The following is a 16,377-nucleotide window of genomic DNA, read 5'->3' on the forward strand; positions in this document are numbered from 1 at the left end:
GTGTATTTAGGGACAGTGGGCCATAGTTACATCAGGCGCTCTGACATATATATATATTTTTTTTTTACATGATATGAAATCAAAACAATGAACAAATGTTGTGTTTGTGGACTAAACTGACGCGGATCAGTAGCGAACTGCAAACACGTCTTGTGTGAAAGCACAACGAGTCCGTGCTGCGGACTGCATGCACTGCAGGCAGATTATGCATATGTAATAACCATTTTATGCAAGTGCTGTCGGGCTTAAATTGTCCCCAAAGGTGCAACACGAGCAATTTACTCCAGCACCTTAGCCGCAAGCACTTCTTGGAATATCAACCAGCAGAAAATGCATTGTACATCTGATTATGCATGAAAAAAAAACCCCATCATAAACCGGAAAACCGGTATAATTTTGAAAAAAAAAACGGTATATACATTTTTGGTCAAACTGCCCAGCACTAGGTTGAATCCTGTGTTAGAGACTTAAGGTCTATAGAAGATAATTTATGCCTCAGAGACTTTTATAAAGCAAAAACAGCTCAAAATCAACCATTTTTCTCCTACAGTCAAAAAAACGTATGCCTACATCCACAAACACCTCTGTTAAAAGCTCAGAAAATTAAGTTTAGCGTTTCATGGCTCTTTAAAGTGGTTATATGACTAATTGTGTAATTTATGTGCCACTAATATAATTGCAATCATTTTTCTCAAACACTCCACCCTGAACAGAAACCGGTTTGCATCAGACTCCTGATCTCTGTTGAGGTTTATTTTGCAATAATGACTGGCTGGCTGTACATTATCGCTTAATTGTTTTCCATTCTGGACGCCTTTTTGCTCAGCTTTAATTGTAAGTGCATTGTAAACTGATAGACAAAATAATTATCAAAATGACAGATACTGTTAAGAGTTGTGATCTGTTCATGTGATCGGGCAGCTGGGTTTGTTTGTGGCTGGTGGGTGATCAGTGCTGATTCATCAGTTGATATCTGTGATAGTGTCACTTATTCACCAGAGTAAATGAGTGTGACGCTCTCTGTGTGCCTGTGAAAGAAGGGAGTGTGTTGTGCGTGAGATAGATGAGAGAGTGATGTGACTATAGGCCAGCTATTGAGGCAACAAAGCTGTCGTAAGAGCAAGTGTACAAGTGTAGGGCTGGAAATGGAGAAAAACAAGAGGAAGGAGGTTGAGATAACATCAAGTGTGACTGCTGAAGTTATGATTTTGTAATGGTATTTTGAGTTGCACAAAAACAGTAACAGAATGCAGAAGTCTGACACGTTTTTTAAAAGTTGGTTGTGGCAGCCTGTACAGGTTATGGATGTGTAATAACTGAAATGTTGCTTAGAGCAGTTATTTTGAAGTCTGATAGAAATTGCCTTTTAATGTTTTGTTGAAGACAGTGAAACTACAAGGATGTGATTTTTCCCTTTTTATATGGATGTCCTTATTTTCAGACCTAAGAAATAAAAGGAATGAAGTTGCAAAATTGGCGTAAACAATTACTAAACAAAATATAGCATTTTCAAAAACATTTCTTTCGTGCATGGAGCAACTCGTGATTTAGTATTTTCAGCAGCTCTGAGCGCTTTTTTCAAAGTAAATTCTGCTCCACACAAACATGCACTGGTCACTGTCTAGTGTGCTTTGTTTTCAAGTGCGCAACTCATGACATTAGCTGTTCTTCTACTGGCGGCCAGTTATAAAACAGCGTGACATTGCTGCGGGTGCCCCCTTCTGGATTGGGGATGAATTGCCTGTATTTATTGTAAGTCCTCGTGCACCAAACCAAGATGTCTGTATTGTAATGGTTAGGTATGAATGCATGTATCGTTCCAATCCTAGTGTGTGTGTGTGTCTGTGTGTGTGTGTATGTATGTGTATATATATATATATATATATATATATATATATATATATATATATATATATATAAATATATATATATATAAATATAAGCTATCTTCTTTACATTATCTATAATATTAATAATAATAATTAATATTATTGGAATCAAATTGAATAGGTTGCATAAAATAATGAATAAATTTATAATAATAATAATCTGTAATATTAAGACAACTGAAACTAAAATAACTGAAATAAAAAGACAATATATGACAAATCATATAGCAGAGTTCATTCCCCAGTAGTGATGGTGCTCTAAATGGGTTATATTTAGAGATGCTAATTTCTGGAGAGAAAAATATTAACTCTTCTATCGCCAATACATATCAGTTAATATCTCACAAATATGTTTGTGTTCTCTGACTCTTCAGCAAGCGCCCCAGGAATGTTTGAGTGTGCTCAGATTAGTGTGATGGAATTAAACCGCAGCCCAGGAACGTGTGCATCACAGACGAGCCAAAAGCCACAGTGTTCATGTACACCTTGTGATTCTGTCTTCCGTCTCTTTCTCTGTGAACAGAATTGTTCGTGTGAGGTGTCAGTAAGTAACCACAGAACGGTCTGTCTGTCTGCATGATGTTGCGAGCTGCAGGTTTGGGAGATTTGTGAGAGCTGTCGTCAGATGTCACTTGCATGCGATCGATGTGTGATCACGCACAAGTTCCAGAGCTTGAAGGGGAACAACGTTTCAACCGCACAGTTGCATTGGCGTCCCCACAAATAAACACACACGATTGAAGCTATTCGGCATGCTAGACTTTTCAACACTTGAGCTGCAGAACAATGTATGAGTTTGTCTGCAGACGCTAATCACTAACCATGTCTGTAAACTCTGAGCCCATGTCTAAACTTTCAGTGTGATTGATTCAGCAGATTGATTTAATCATTAGCATCAGTTGGGTTAATGTTGACTTCTGTTTAGATGCTCTGTTTGACGTGCTGAGACTCACAGTGCCAATAATGAAAAGTAATTTCTCTATGACTAACCTCTCTCTCTCTCTCTCTCTCTCTCTTTCTCTCTCTCTCTTTCTTTCTCTCTTTCTCAGGTTCCCCTGCAGCTGATAGAAAGTGTAGAATGTCGGGAAATGTTCCAAATGCACATCACCTGCAAAGACTGCAAGGTCATCAGGTGAGACTATCTATATCAACTCTCTATGCACACCTTGGCAATTGAATCACTACTGGCTCATCCATCCGTCCATAACAAAAAATAGATAAATTATATATTTTGTTATAATAATGGTTAAACTCTTAATCATAATTGCTCAAAAATATAATCACCATTATTAATACTGATTATTGTAATTTTTCTCTTTTTAATTTTATCAGAATTATTGCATTTTTACATGAGCACAAATCTAGAGAATGTCACCTCGCATGGTTTGTTTGCAGTTTAAGTTGCAGCAAACTGCGCAAACGGATGTGTAGAAGAAAACAGACTGGCTTTGTTTTGGCGATTTTAAAGTCTTGGCATCCGCAATCCTGAAAGATTTTGGATGCTCGTTATCAATGCACGATATAAAGCAAATCTCAAATGAAAATGTTTTTAGGATAAATGACCAGCAGGAAAATACAGCAGATGCTTATACTTAATACATCGAGAGAAGCAGAAATTGTGAATTAAAATACAATTTATTACAGCCCTAGATCTGTCGGTTTATGTGTGTTTTGACAGGTGTCAGTTTTCCACATTTGAGCAGTGTCAGGAGTGGCTGAAGAGGCTGAACGCTGTGGTCCGTCCCCCGTCCCAGATAGAGGAGCTCTTTTCCTTCCCCTTCCATGCATGGAGCGCTGAGAAAGAGCAGCACGGGGATCTGTGTAGGCCAGGTACGGTCACCAGGGCTTAAAACTCTCCGGCACCATGCCAGATTTCCCGCATGCAGCGTTTAGCTATAAAAAAAAAAAACTTGTTGATTGATATCACTCCATGAGTTTGCCTGAGTGGAGCAGCTTTCACTCTCAACCAAAATAACATTACTAACCAATAAGAATGTTTTGCTCTTATAAACAAGAGACCCACATAATAGTATCCAATTGAGTCGCAGCCCTGATGAATTGAGAAGCGTGGCAAAAAGCTGCGAGGCGCAATGGTCAAAGATGTCCATCTAGGGTATATTTACATAGAAAAGCTCATTGTAAAGCAGCGGTGCTTTGTAAACAGCTCAGAGTAATCAAGTCATCTCCATAAGTATGATATGATTGCCACAACAAATTCACAGGATTTTTGAAAAGGTCCTGTTCACACATGATCTATTAATGGTAACTTACCGGTAATTTACCAGTACTGTATGTCTGAAAGGGGCTAAACTCTTCATCTTTATACGCTGTGAATTTAAATTGCTTAACGTTATCTGGAAAACCTGTATGCATTATCTCACTAGATTTGTAAAGTAAATCATTTATAAACCTTTACCAACATAGGAGGACATCAACCTATGTGTAAATATGCCATGTATTGTACATCGCAATTTCAAAATAAAGATTTCTGCATGTGGCCAAATATTAAAATGTAATTAAATGGATTTAAACATTGTTTAATCATGCTGTAAAGTGAAACGTCACCAGGCCGTTGGCCTCCATTGAAAATTTTTGTATGGTATACTGTCCATGTCCAGAAAGGTAATAAAAACATCATCAAAGTAGTCCATGTGACATCAGTGGGTCAGTTAGAATTTGTTGAAGCATCGAAAATACATTTTGGTTAAAAAATAACAAAAATTACAACTTTATACAGCATTTTCTTCTCTTCCCGGTCTGTTGTGAGTGCGTTCACGACACTGCTGACATATGACGCTGCTGACGTGTTTTCTGGCGTGCCCAATAACAAAGATAACATGTCGGCAGCGTCATACGTCAACAGTCACAGCAGTTGCACTCACAACAGACCCGGAAGGGAAGACAGTATACCATAGATATATTTTCAATGGAGGGACAGAAAGCTCTCCGACTAAATCTAAAATATCTTAAACCGTGTTCCGAAGATGAACAGTGGTCTTACGGGTTTGGAACGACATGAGGGTGAGTCATTAATGACATCATTTTCATTTTTGGCTGAACTAACCCTTTAAATTGGTTATGTTCATATTTTGTATAGGCATATTACATTATGTATTTTAACAGTGTTGTTCAGTACAATCATGTAATTTCTTGCTTTGGATATTTTATTTGAGCCAATTGTTATTGCCTCATCGTTATACTAAAAAATTAGTCATACTAAAGCCTGGTTTTCACTTAGGTCTGTTCGTGTTATCTAAAAAATATCAGATTACTCAAAATAATCTGTAGATTACTTGATCACCAAAATTATCATTACTTACTGCCCTAAATTATTTAAAATATTTCTAAATACGACTGCATTGTTTTACTTGTAATTAAAGGACAAATATTTTGTCTTTGAAAATTTCAACCACTTTGACTTTTGCTACTCCTTTCACAATATTCCTGCAGCAAAACTCACTTGTCCACTTGTACTTGCATATGTGAGAGAAGTGGGGTGGGGGTGCGAATGAAGCCATTTTGTTGGTATAGCTTTACCACCTAATGAGTGCACTTTAAAGACCTCACAAGATTTGTCCAGTCCAGTAGCTAGTTCTTTGAAAATCCTATTTCTCTTTACCTTCATCTCAGCCTCTAACTCGCCTCTATCTTTCAGGTGATCATGTGATGTCACGTTTCCATAACGAGGTGGAGCGGATGGGTTTTGATACTCTGAATGCCTGGAGAGTGTCTGAGATCAACAACAAATACAAGTGAGTGTTTCTCTCACAAACAGAAGCACATCTGAACTTCTCTCGACACTTAACCCTGTCCTGCTGCACTCGGTGAGTCTGTTCAGAATAAGATGATTTTAGACAGTCAGTCTGAACACACTGCCCTCTGCTTGACCCCTGGCACAGGTTGTGTTCCAGCTACCCTCAACTGCTGCTGGTGCCAGCCTGGATTACTGATAAAGAGCTGGAGAATGTGGCCGCCTTCCGCTCCTGGAAGAGGATTCCGGCCGTGGTTTACAGGTCAAGTCTTTTTCATTATGTGTTTTTGTCTTCTTTTTATATATATATATATATATATATATATATATATATATATATACTTTTACTCATTTTGGTACTTTATTTCATTTACTTTGCAAGGAATTATTATTTTTTTTATAATTATTACTACTATTGTTGTAAAATTGTTAATTATTGATTCCTTGTTTTCTAGTTTTTTTATATTTTTATTTTATTTATATCAGGTATGTGAATCTACCTGATTACTACGAGAATCCGGTTATTTCAGCCTAAAATCATGACCCGTGTGAATCATGCAGATCAGTAATAAAAAAACAATCAGGGTTGGGGAGGGGGGGCTGCGGAGGGGTTTAAAGTCCCCAAAAGGTCCTAAAGCAATTACATTTACATTCAGTCATTTAGCAGACACTTTTATTCAATTTTATGCAAATGAGGACAGTTGCATGTTTTTTTTTTTTTTTGTAATAAAAAAAAAAACAGGTACATAGAAAAAGAATAGAGAATGCTAGTTTTAGAGGGTCTTTCTATAAATAAAAAGAAAACAAGTAGTTCAATATGGAAATATAATAGAGAGTGCAAATGTTAGAGAGTCAAGTGTAGAGGGAAGAGATGTGTTTTTAGCCATTTCTTGAAAATGGTTAAGGACTGCTCTGATCGTTTGAAACAGTTAATGTAAAAGTCTGTAAAAATGGTTCTTTGCCTTGGAATTGCGCACTAATGCACTGTTCACTTGCAGAACACAAGCTTGGAAGTAGTCTGAAGTAGTGAATTTAGGTAAAGGGGCACAGAGCATGTGGTTGTTTTGTAGGCAAACATCAATCCCTAAATTAACTAAAGGTTACGTTTTCTAGTATGGATGGAATGGCCATGAGAGCACTGTACAAGTTTGCAGTGCCAACTCTAGGACAGTTAAAAGGGTTAAAAAATGCGAGTAGAATAAGCACTGAAATGTGATACTTGCCTGACTTTTACTTGACTTTTAATGAATGGTGGTGAGAATTTGAGATTGCTTAGTACTATCATACATTTCACAGAAGTTGTGATGTAATTATGTAAATATAGGCTATATTCTGATGCGCTACATGTCTGCTGTAACTGTTTTTTGTTTTAATTCACTGTAAATGCTAACTTTGATAGTCGCTATTTATTTGCATTTGGGAATGCAACATTCATCATTACAATCATTAATGTTATAAAAAAAAATTTTAGCTGATCACATGCCTGTTATATTTTTATATTTATCTTTTATGTAAACTTTATTTCAAACAAATAAGTTTAATCGTTTTTTTTTCTTATCTGTCATTCTATCGCATTCTAACGCTGCTGTGATTTAGGTCAAAAATGCATAAATACTCAGTACATACCAAACGATCTATAATGAAAGACAAAGAAATAGTGAGCACGTAATAAAAACAGTTACTCACACTTGTGTGTTGTGACATTACTGTCAGATCCAATATAGTCGACATTTGTTCAGCATTATCTTTTAGCTTCAAGCTTTCTGAAAATCCTGCGTCAAATTGTGCTTTGTAAACAAATCAATGGTGAAATGAATTTAAATGAACAAAGGACCAAGTTCTTATGACATGGTCTGAATCTTCATTAATAATAATGTTCATCTATTCTTTCCTAATATTGGGATCAGACAGAAAGCGATGCAAAGACTGTTTTTCCACAACTTGGCACTGCACAGTATCTTCTTGTTTTTGGAGCATCTTTATCATTTTGTTTCTTTATAGACCTGCGTTTGTCTCTCTTGTTATTTAAGGTTCATATGTGAATCAGTGGTCGGGGCTAAACAGGCAGTGATGTAGAAGCAGGTGTTGATCAACTTCTGTGGAGGCAGAGTTTAGCCACACTATTATGTCATAAAGTGACACACAACCTTTTATTTTGGCATATTGGCTTCAGTATAAGCTGTTTTTAGACTAACGAGAAAGTTAGTTCTGAAACTTACAAGATGTTTTTAAAGTACAGTGATCTCTTAAATGTCAAAAGATCACGGGAAATTTTATTTCTCAGTTTATGATCCCTTTAGAATAATCACATTTTGTTGCTTTGCAGCCTGAAATGAAGGCGGACACAGGTTTTGTTTTATCCAGCTGTATTTACTCAGTACGACTTATAACATCCAAGTGAAAAATACAACACCAACATGTCAGAGAAAATTTAAAAAAAATTAAAAACCAGAATCACGGAGTTGGAAAAAACAACACCCCCTTGTTTCAGTATTTTGTTGAACCACCTTTTGCTTTAAATTAGGATTTTTTTCTCTGTCTCTACTAACTTTGCTCATCTAGACTTTGCAGTATTTGTAACTCTTCAGTAACTCTTCTTTGCATCAGTGAAAACAGTTTTACTTGTTTTAGTTTACAACCATTACAAGGCTGCCTAGAACCTTCAGATTAACAGTCCAGATCTTTTAACCTCTCTTTTTTTCCAGGCACCAGAGCACAGGAGCAGTGATCGCTCGCTGTGGTCAGCCTGAGGTCAGCTGGTGGGGCTGGAGGAATGCAGATGATGAGCACCTGGTGCAGTCCATTGCCAGAGCCTGTGCTGTTGACAGCAGCTCCTGTAAAGGCATCTCTAATGGCTCCTTCTCCCGCGAGTACACAAACGGAACTGACCTCTCAGATGTGGACTTTGGTCAGTACGACTTGGCCCTTAAAAACCTTGACTGAAAACTGTTTTTATTTGAGTCCTCAATACTGATTGTCTTATTATATGACTTGATCTATACATACATGTCTTTTTCTATAGACTCGTCCATGACTAACAGCTCAGAGGTGGAGACACTGGCCATCCAACCTCGAAAGCTTCTGATCCTGGACGCCAGGTCATACGCCGCTGCCGTAGCCAACAGAGCCAAAGGAGGAGGGTGTGAATGCCCAGGTACTCTCTCATAGATGCTCTTTCAACAACCACAATAAAACAAGACGCCCCACTCATTAAAAGAATAGTTCACCCAAAAGTGAAAATGTGATGTTTATCTGCTTACCCCCAGGGCATCCAAGATGTAGGTGACTTTGATTCTTCAGTAGAACACAAACCAAACATTTTAACACAAACCATTGCAGTCTGTCAGTCTTATAATGGAAGTGGATGGGAATCATACAATAAAGCTAAAAAAAAAAAATACACTAACATAACCAAATTAAACCCTGCGGCTCGTGACGATACAGTAATGTGTAAAGACACAAAACGATCAGCCTGTGCAAGAAACTTAACAGTATTTATATCGTTTTTTACCTCTGATTCAAGAAATGTCCAAACAATTAGAACTCCCCTGAGCACGTTCTCAGTAGCAGGCTTGTGAGGAGGCTTCTTCTTCTTCTTGCTTTAAGCGGATCGCAGACTTTTAAGTGCATTACATTAATGCCAGTTATCTCTCAAATAAACCATCAACACTCAACATACAATCTCAATTGGGAGTGTCAGTGGTCCATTTGAGAGATAGGTGGCGTTAATGCACTTATAAGTCTGCGACCCCGCAGGGTTTAATTTGGTTTTATGTTTTTTTTGTTTTATTGTGTGTTTTAGCCGTGATTCCCATTCACCTCCTTTATAAGACTGACAGACTGCAAGAGTTTGTGTAAAAATTTTCACTTGTGTTCTACTGAAAAACAAAGTCACCTACCGGTTGGATGCCCTGGGGGTAAGCAGATAAACATCACATTTTTATTTTTGGGTGAACTATCCCTTTAATAACATGTTGTTCTCCCCCGTAGAGTACTACCCTAACTGTGAGGTGTTGTTTATGGGTATGGCCAACATCCATTCCATCCGCAAGAGTTTCCAGTCTCTGCGCTTCCTCTGCACCCAGATGCCTGATCCAGCCAAGTAAGCCTTCCAGGGTCGTAACATCTTCTTGGGTTGTAATTTGTTTGTTTGTTTATTGATACATTTCGTCTTTTAGGGACATAACATGCTTTTTTCTTTAGTACTTGCTATCGAGCTGTTCAAATGTATTATAGGTAATTGATCCATATCAAAATTTGGGTCTGGAGAAAAGCCTAAAATTATATTTAGAATATTGTGGCAATATTGATTTTATGCATTAACAATTTTTCTAGATTTATTAATTATAAAATCAATTATAAATGAATTATTGTAATTTTTTATTTTTTATTTTTTTTTACAAGAAAATACTATTTTCTACTTCAGTATTTCACGTTCAATGTTTTACGTTCACGTCAGTATTTCAGTAGTTCACTGTTACTTGCTGTTTCTCTATAATTTATTTGTGAAATTTACTATCAATTTCTTTAGCTTTGAATCAGATGTTAAGCGAATTGATTTGGATCGAATTAGTGCTGGGCGGTTTGACCAAAAATGTATATACCGATTTTTTTTTTAATTATACCGGTTTTCCGGTTTATGACGTTTTTTTTTTCATGCATAATCAGGTGTAAAATGCATTTTCTGCTGGTTGATATTCCAAGAAGTGCTTGCGGCTAAGGTGCTGGAGCAAATTGCTCGTGTTGCCGCCTTTGGCGACAATTTTAGCCTGACAGCACTTGCATAAAATGGATATTATTCAAGTTCATTTTTATAGCGCTTTTTACAATACAAATCGTTACAAAGCAACTTTACAGAAAATTATGTTTCTACAATATTAAGTAATAGCTTGTGGTAAGTGGTGACTGTCAGTTTGTGCACGTATGACAGGATTTGTAGAAAAATTTATGCAAGTCGTATTCAGCCAGATGATGAACATTATTAATATTATTAATAATTAATAATTATTATATGATGCAGTCACACTTGTAGCAATATTTGTTAGTTCTGTTGTTGATTCAGGGTTAGCATCATCTGGGGTCCTCTGAGGGTCAGCATCATCTCTTCTCAGGTGTTCTGGATCAAGACTGGAGCTTGTGTAAATCCTAGTTACATCCCGTGGCAAAACATAGAAACAAATAGAGACATCATTAGCATAGATGCTGTTCCAACAAAGTAAAATTAATTAGTTTAACCCAAGCTAAAGAATAAGAATGCACATTTGATCAGATACAACTATTCTCACAATTTAAGATACATTAGTCAAATGCTTGGCGAAAGAGATGCGTTTTTAATCTAGATTTAAACAGAGAGAGTGTGTCTGAACCCCAAACATTATCAGGAAGGCTATTCCAGATATTCCAGCTTGGCAATGTTTCTAAGATGGAAGAATGCAGTTTTTGTAACATGGGACATATGATTTTCATAAGACAAGTTGCTGTCTAATATAACACCCAGATTTTTGACTGTAGAAGAAGTAACAGTACATCCGTCTAGTTGCAGATTGTAATCTACAAGATTCTGTGTAGTGTTTTTTGGTCCAATAATTAATATCTCTGTCTTATCCGAATTTAATTGGAGAAAATTATTGGTCATCCAATCTTTTACATTTTTAACACACTCTGTTAGCTTAGATAATTTAGAGGTTTCATCTGGTCTCGTTGAGATATATAGCTGAGTATCATCAGCATAACAGTGGAAAGTAATTCCGTATTTTCTAATAATATTACCAAGGGGCAACATGTATATTGAAAATAGAAGGGGACCTAGGACGGATCCTTGTGGCACTCCATATTTTACTGATGATAAATGAGATGACACCCCATTTAAGTAAACAAAATGGTAGTGATCGGACAGGTAGGATCTAAACCATCTTAGAGCCTGCCCTTGAATACCTGTATAGTTTTGTAATGGATCTATGATCTATGGTGTCGAACGCAGCACTAAGATCAAGTAAAACTAGAAATGAGATGCAGCCTTGATCTGACGCAAGAAGTAGGTCATTTGTAATTTTAACAAGTGCAGTTTCTGTGCTATTGTGGGGCCTGAAACCTGACTGAAATTCTTCATACAGATCATTTTTGTGCAGGAAGGCACTCAATTGAGCAGACACAACTTTTTCAAAAATTTTAGACATAAATGGAAGATTTGAAATAGGCCTATAATTTGCCAGTTCACTAGGATCTAGTTTTGGTTTCTTAATAAGAGGCTTGATAACCGCCAGCTTGAATGGTTTTGGGACGTGACCTAAAGATAACGACGAGTTAAAAATATTGAGAAGCGGTTCTTCGGCTACAGGTAACAGCTCTTTTAGTAATTTAGTGGGTACAGGATCTAATAAACATGTTGTTGGTTTAGATACAGTGATAAGTTTATTTAGCTCTTCCTGTCCTATATTTGTAAAGCACTGCAGTTTATCTTTGGGTGCGATGGATGAAACTGAAGTGTTAGATGCTGTTGAATCTACATTCGCTATTGTATTTCTAATGTTATCTATTTTATCAGTGAAGAAATTCATAAAGTCATTACTATTTAACGTTGGTGGAATATTTGAATCAGGTGGCGTCTGGTAATTTGTTAATTTAGTCACTGTGCTAAATAAAAACCTTGGACTGTTTTGGTTATTTTCTATGAGTTTGTGGATATGCTCTGCCCTAGCAGTTTTTAGAGCCTGTCTATATCTGGACATACTGTGTTTCCATGCAATTCTAAAAACTTCCAAGTTAGTTTTTCTCCATTTGCGTTCAAGACTACGAGTTACTTTCTTGAGAGAGTGAGTATTACTGTTATACCATGGCACAGTGCGTTTTTCTCTAACCTTTTTCAATTTGATGGGGGCAACAGCTTCTAATGTATTCGAGAAAATAGTGCCCATGTTGTCAGTCATTTCGTCTAATTCATGTGTATTTTTGGGTACAAATAGCAGTTGAGATAGATCAGGCAGGTTATTTGTGAATCTGTCTTTGGTGACTGGAACAATAGTTCTGCCCAGACGGTAACGCTGAGACATATAGTTAATATCAGTGATATGCAGCATGCACGATACAAGGAAATGGTCTGTAATATCATCACATTGAGGTACGATATTTATAGCAGTAAGATCGATTCCATGCGATATAATTAAATCTAGTGTATGATTAAAACGATGAGTGGTCCAGGTGACATTTTGCTTGACTCCAAAAGAGTTTATTAGGTCAGTAAACGCAAGTCCTAATGCATCATTTGTATTATCAACGTGAATATTAAAATCTCCCATGATTAGCGCCTTATCAACTGTAACCAGAAGGTCTGAGAGGAAATCTGCAAATTCTTTTAGGAATTCTATACGGCCCTGGTGGTCTATACACAGTAGCCAGAGCAAGAGATACATTAGACTTCTTTTGCATGTCTGACAGTGTAACATTAAGCAGAAGTATTTCGAATGAGTTAAACCTGTATCCCGTTTTCTGGGTAACATTGAGAATATCACTATATATTGTTGCAACACCTCCGCCACGTCCAGTCTGACGGGGCTCATGCTTATAACAGTAGTTTGGTGGAGTAGACTCATTTAGACCAAAATAATCATTTGGTTTTAGCCAGGTTTCAGTCAAGCAGAGTACATCAAATCTATTATCTGTGATCATTTCATTTACAATAACTGCTTTGGGTGTGAGTGATCTAATATTTATGAGCCCAAACTTTAAAGATTGTTTTTGTTCATTTACTTTACATGTTTCTGGTTTAATCACGATAAGATTTTTTCTAGATCCTACATTAAATTTATATTTTGACCTCACTATTCGGGGAACAGACACAGTCTTAATAGATTGTACAGCGCAAGTACTTTTATCATTTAAGCGGGTGGAACAAAAGTCATCATAATAGTTATTTGAGAATTGTCTTACTAGTCACATGGAGCGAAGTGTCCTGGAGATGTTGTCAGAGAGCAGCTCCGCTCCGATTCTGCTGGGGTGCAGACCGTCAGCGCGAAACAGCCTAGGACGCTCCCAGAAAAGATTCCAGTTATTAACAAATAGCAGTTCCTGTTCTTTACACCATGACAACAACCAATCATTTAAAGCAAAAAGTCTACTGATCTTTTCGTGTCCTCTTCGATACGTGGGCAGTGGTCCTGACACGATGATCGTCGCCGCGGGCGTCGTGCTGCGAACCGTCTCGATCAGGCTGCTGAAGTCCCTCTTCAGCGTCTCCATCTGCCGTAGCATGTAGCACGGACGTGTCGGACAATGGAGTCTCCGATGATCACAGCGTCGCGTACTGTCTCGCGGAAGGGAGCGAAGCGGTTCCGTGTGGAGATCTCAAAGACCGGAGGGGGAGAAGTCGTCGCCCGGGCCTGGCTCGCGTCCTCCGCTGTGGATGCACCCAGGGTCCGTGGTGTCCTGGCGCAGAAGTGAAGGACATCTGGGAAGATCTCGTCCTGGGTGCACCGGGCCTGTGCAGAGAAACACACGGAGTAGACGTGGTGGGACTGTTAACAGCATGCTGTATACTTACCCCGGACTTGTGAGCGCCAGCCCGGGATGATTCCTCTCCGCTCTCTCAGCTGGGGCTGCCTCACCTCCAGGTCGCGAATCTGCTTCCCCACGTGTCAAGCTTGCCATCAAAGGTAGACATTCATCCGCCATTAAAGCAAGTAACAGTGAGTACAGTAGTGCTAATGTGTGTGAATAGAGTATTAGCAATGTAAGCGCAGTTAGCAGCAACCACGCCGCTGATGCTAACGGGGTATAAGCTAATAGCGGACCCAGGAGCTCAAAGTAAAACTAGTAATAGCGAGGCGCTCTGATTGTTTTTGTTGTAGAATACAATAGAGGATATATTCACACGTTATATAAATGGAAACGATGGTGTATAAAATTGATTTTTAAGATAAAAATAGTCGATAAAAAGAATATAGTGACGGAGCTCAAACGCAGTACGGGCGCCAACAACAAACAGTTAGAGTGTTATTACATATGCATAATCTGCCTGCGGTGCATATGCAGTCCGCAGCACGGACTCATTGTGCTTTCACACAGGATGTGTTTGCAGTCCGCTACTGATCCGCCTTAGTTTAGTCCACAAACACAACATTTGTTCAGTGTTTTGATTTCATATCATGTAAAAAAAAAATATATATATATATATATATATATTTCAGCATCGTAAGTCTTTTATCACAGAACAGTAACAATCTTTCATATAGACATTAGTTTAAACTCAATAAATATAAACAACCATTATTCATGCATTTTACTTCTAGGTTTGTATAATAAGCTGCTCAAGCAAGCGGCAAAACATTTAAACAATAATTAGCCTACTTTTCTTGTTAAAATATTTACAATTAAAACACCACAGACAGAAACAGTCTCGTGCATTTTGCATTTAAATCTTTATCACAAGCAATCCCACGGGTCTTAATGAACTTTGTTTTTCTGCTTCCATAAAAGTGAACATATATATTGTTTTCCTTGTTTATCTAAAATTGCTCTTTCTCTTGTTTTAAACCTAGCCAAAAACCCATGTGGCTGCGTTTCCATGTCAATCCATGTTCATTTTTCCCGCGAACAATGCGCTTTCACTTTAATTCAGCGCCTGCAGCACAGTAAAAATAGTCTCCGTACGTTAACAATCGCTGCACTGCTGCAGAGCACCGCTCCTTGAACACACTGACGGACCGCAACCTCGTGCAGCTGGAATCCGTTAATACGACTGTGTGAAACAGGCGTTATAACGTAACACCAGAGCACTGCTGTGTGTACCCCTGTCTATGGTGTACCCTCACCACGCCTCGCAGCTGCTTAGAAGTGCAACATTGTAAAGGGTCCATCTGAAACAGTGTCTCGCGGCCACGGCGAAGCATAACGTTCATTCCGAACGCTGAGTAATTAAATACACCGGTATGCGGTATATTCAAAACTAACATCGTAACGAAAATATACACCGGTTTTCGGTATGAACCGGTTTACCGCCCAGCACTAGATTGAATATTGACTTCAAAGCTGTAACGCAGATGGGAAGTGGAGGATTACTGTTGAATTCTTTACCTGTTGATCAGAAACATAATGGTAATGCCTATCAGTTGCTGCTCTGAATGAGTGATTGAAGTGCATTATCTGTGCTTGTCTCAAAGTCTTGCAAACACTCTACATGAGCTCGGCTTTTTTATTTTTCCGTCAATTGTTTTTTTCCTGGCATCTGCCTGTGATTTCCAGCACTGGCTTGTATTTGCTTCCTTTTCCATACACGCTGTTTCCACTCATCTATTTGTTGTAAAGTCAACAGCAAATCTTCCAAGTGACTCTCCCTCTGTTTCTTTCATTCTCTTGTTCTCTCTTTAGTCAGCATGATAAACTCTGGCTAAGAACTGTGTTTCTAAGCATAGTATTGTCAAGAGGAAAAAATCTAATTCTCTCCTTTGATTATTCTGATTGTAAATATCTCTCTGCATGAGCTAGTCCTATTCATTCAAAGACAATTTTCCTTTTAAACATGAATTTCATTAATTTTCCTCTTAGGAACTATAATTTGAATGTCTCCTCCGGTTACCTGCACTCTGTGTTTCCTTGGCTAATGTCAGTTTGCTTTGGCTGTATTTAATCATGTTGGAAAACTTTTATAATGACTATTAACCTAAAAACTGCATTCTTTAGTCCTTCTCACAGTTTTCCATTAAGATTTAAACTCAGTTTTCCTGATATGCAAAATACTGTTTT

At 37.8% G+C, this 16,377-nt stretch overlaps 1 protein-coding gene across 5 annotated transcripts in view; it reads left to right on the top strand.

Annotated features, from left to right (window-relative positions):
* The window catches only part of LOC132114960 (myotubularin-related protein 3-like), a 56,490-nt gene that overhangs the window by 25,149 nt on the left and 14,964 nt on the right, over positions 1–16,377 (top strand). For 3 of the 5 annotated variants that reach the window (XM_059523362.1, XM_059523366.1, XM_059523364.1), the window contains exons 6-13: positions 2,413–2,433; positions 2,939–3,021; positions 3,568–3,719; positions 5,545–5,641; positions 5,789–5,902; positions 8,346–8,548; positions 8,663–8,794; positions 9,631–9,742. In XM_059523362.1, the coding sequence (XP_059379345.1) occupies positions 2,413–2,433; positions 2,939–3,021; positions 3,568–3,719; positions 5,545–5,641; positions 5,789–5,902; positions 8,346–8,548; positions 8,663–8,794; positions 9,631–9,742 (914 nt within the window). The remainder of the gene's footprint in view (positions 1–2,412; positions 2,434–2,938; positions 3,022–3,567; positions 3,720–5,544; positions 5,642–5,788; positions 5,903–8,345; positions 8,549–8,662; positions 8,795–9,630; positions 9,743–16,377) is intronic. The other 2 variants (XM_059523363.1, XM_059523365.1) reach the window with 1 other exon arrangement.

Source organism: Carassius carassius, chromosome 34 (genome assembly GCF_963082965.1).
Source record: "Carassius carassius chromosome 34, fCarCar2.1, whole genome shotgun sequence".
Taxonomy (NCBI): Eukaryota; Metazoa; Chordata; class Actinopteri; order Cypriniformes; family Cyprinidae; genus Carassius; species Carassius carassius.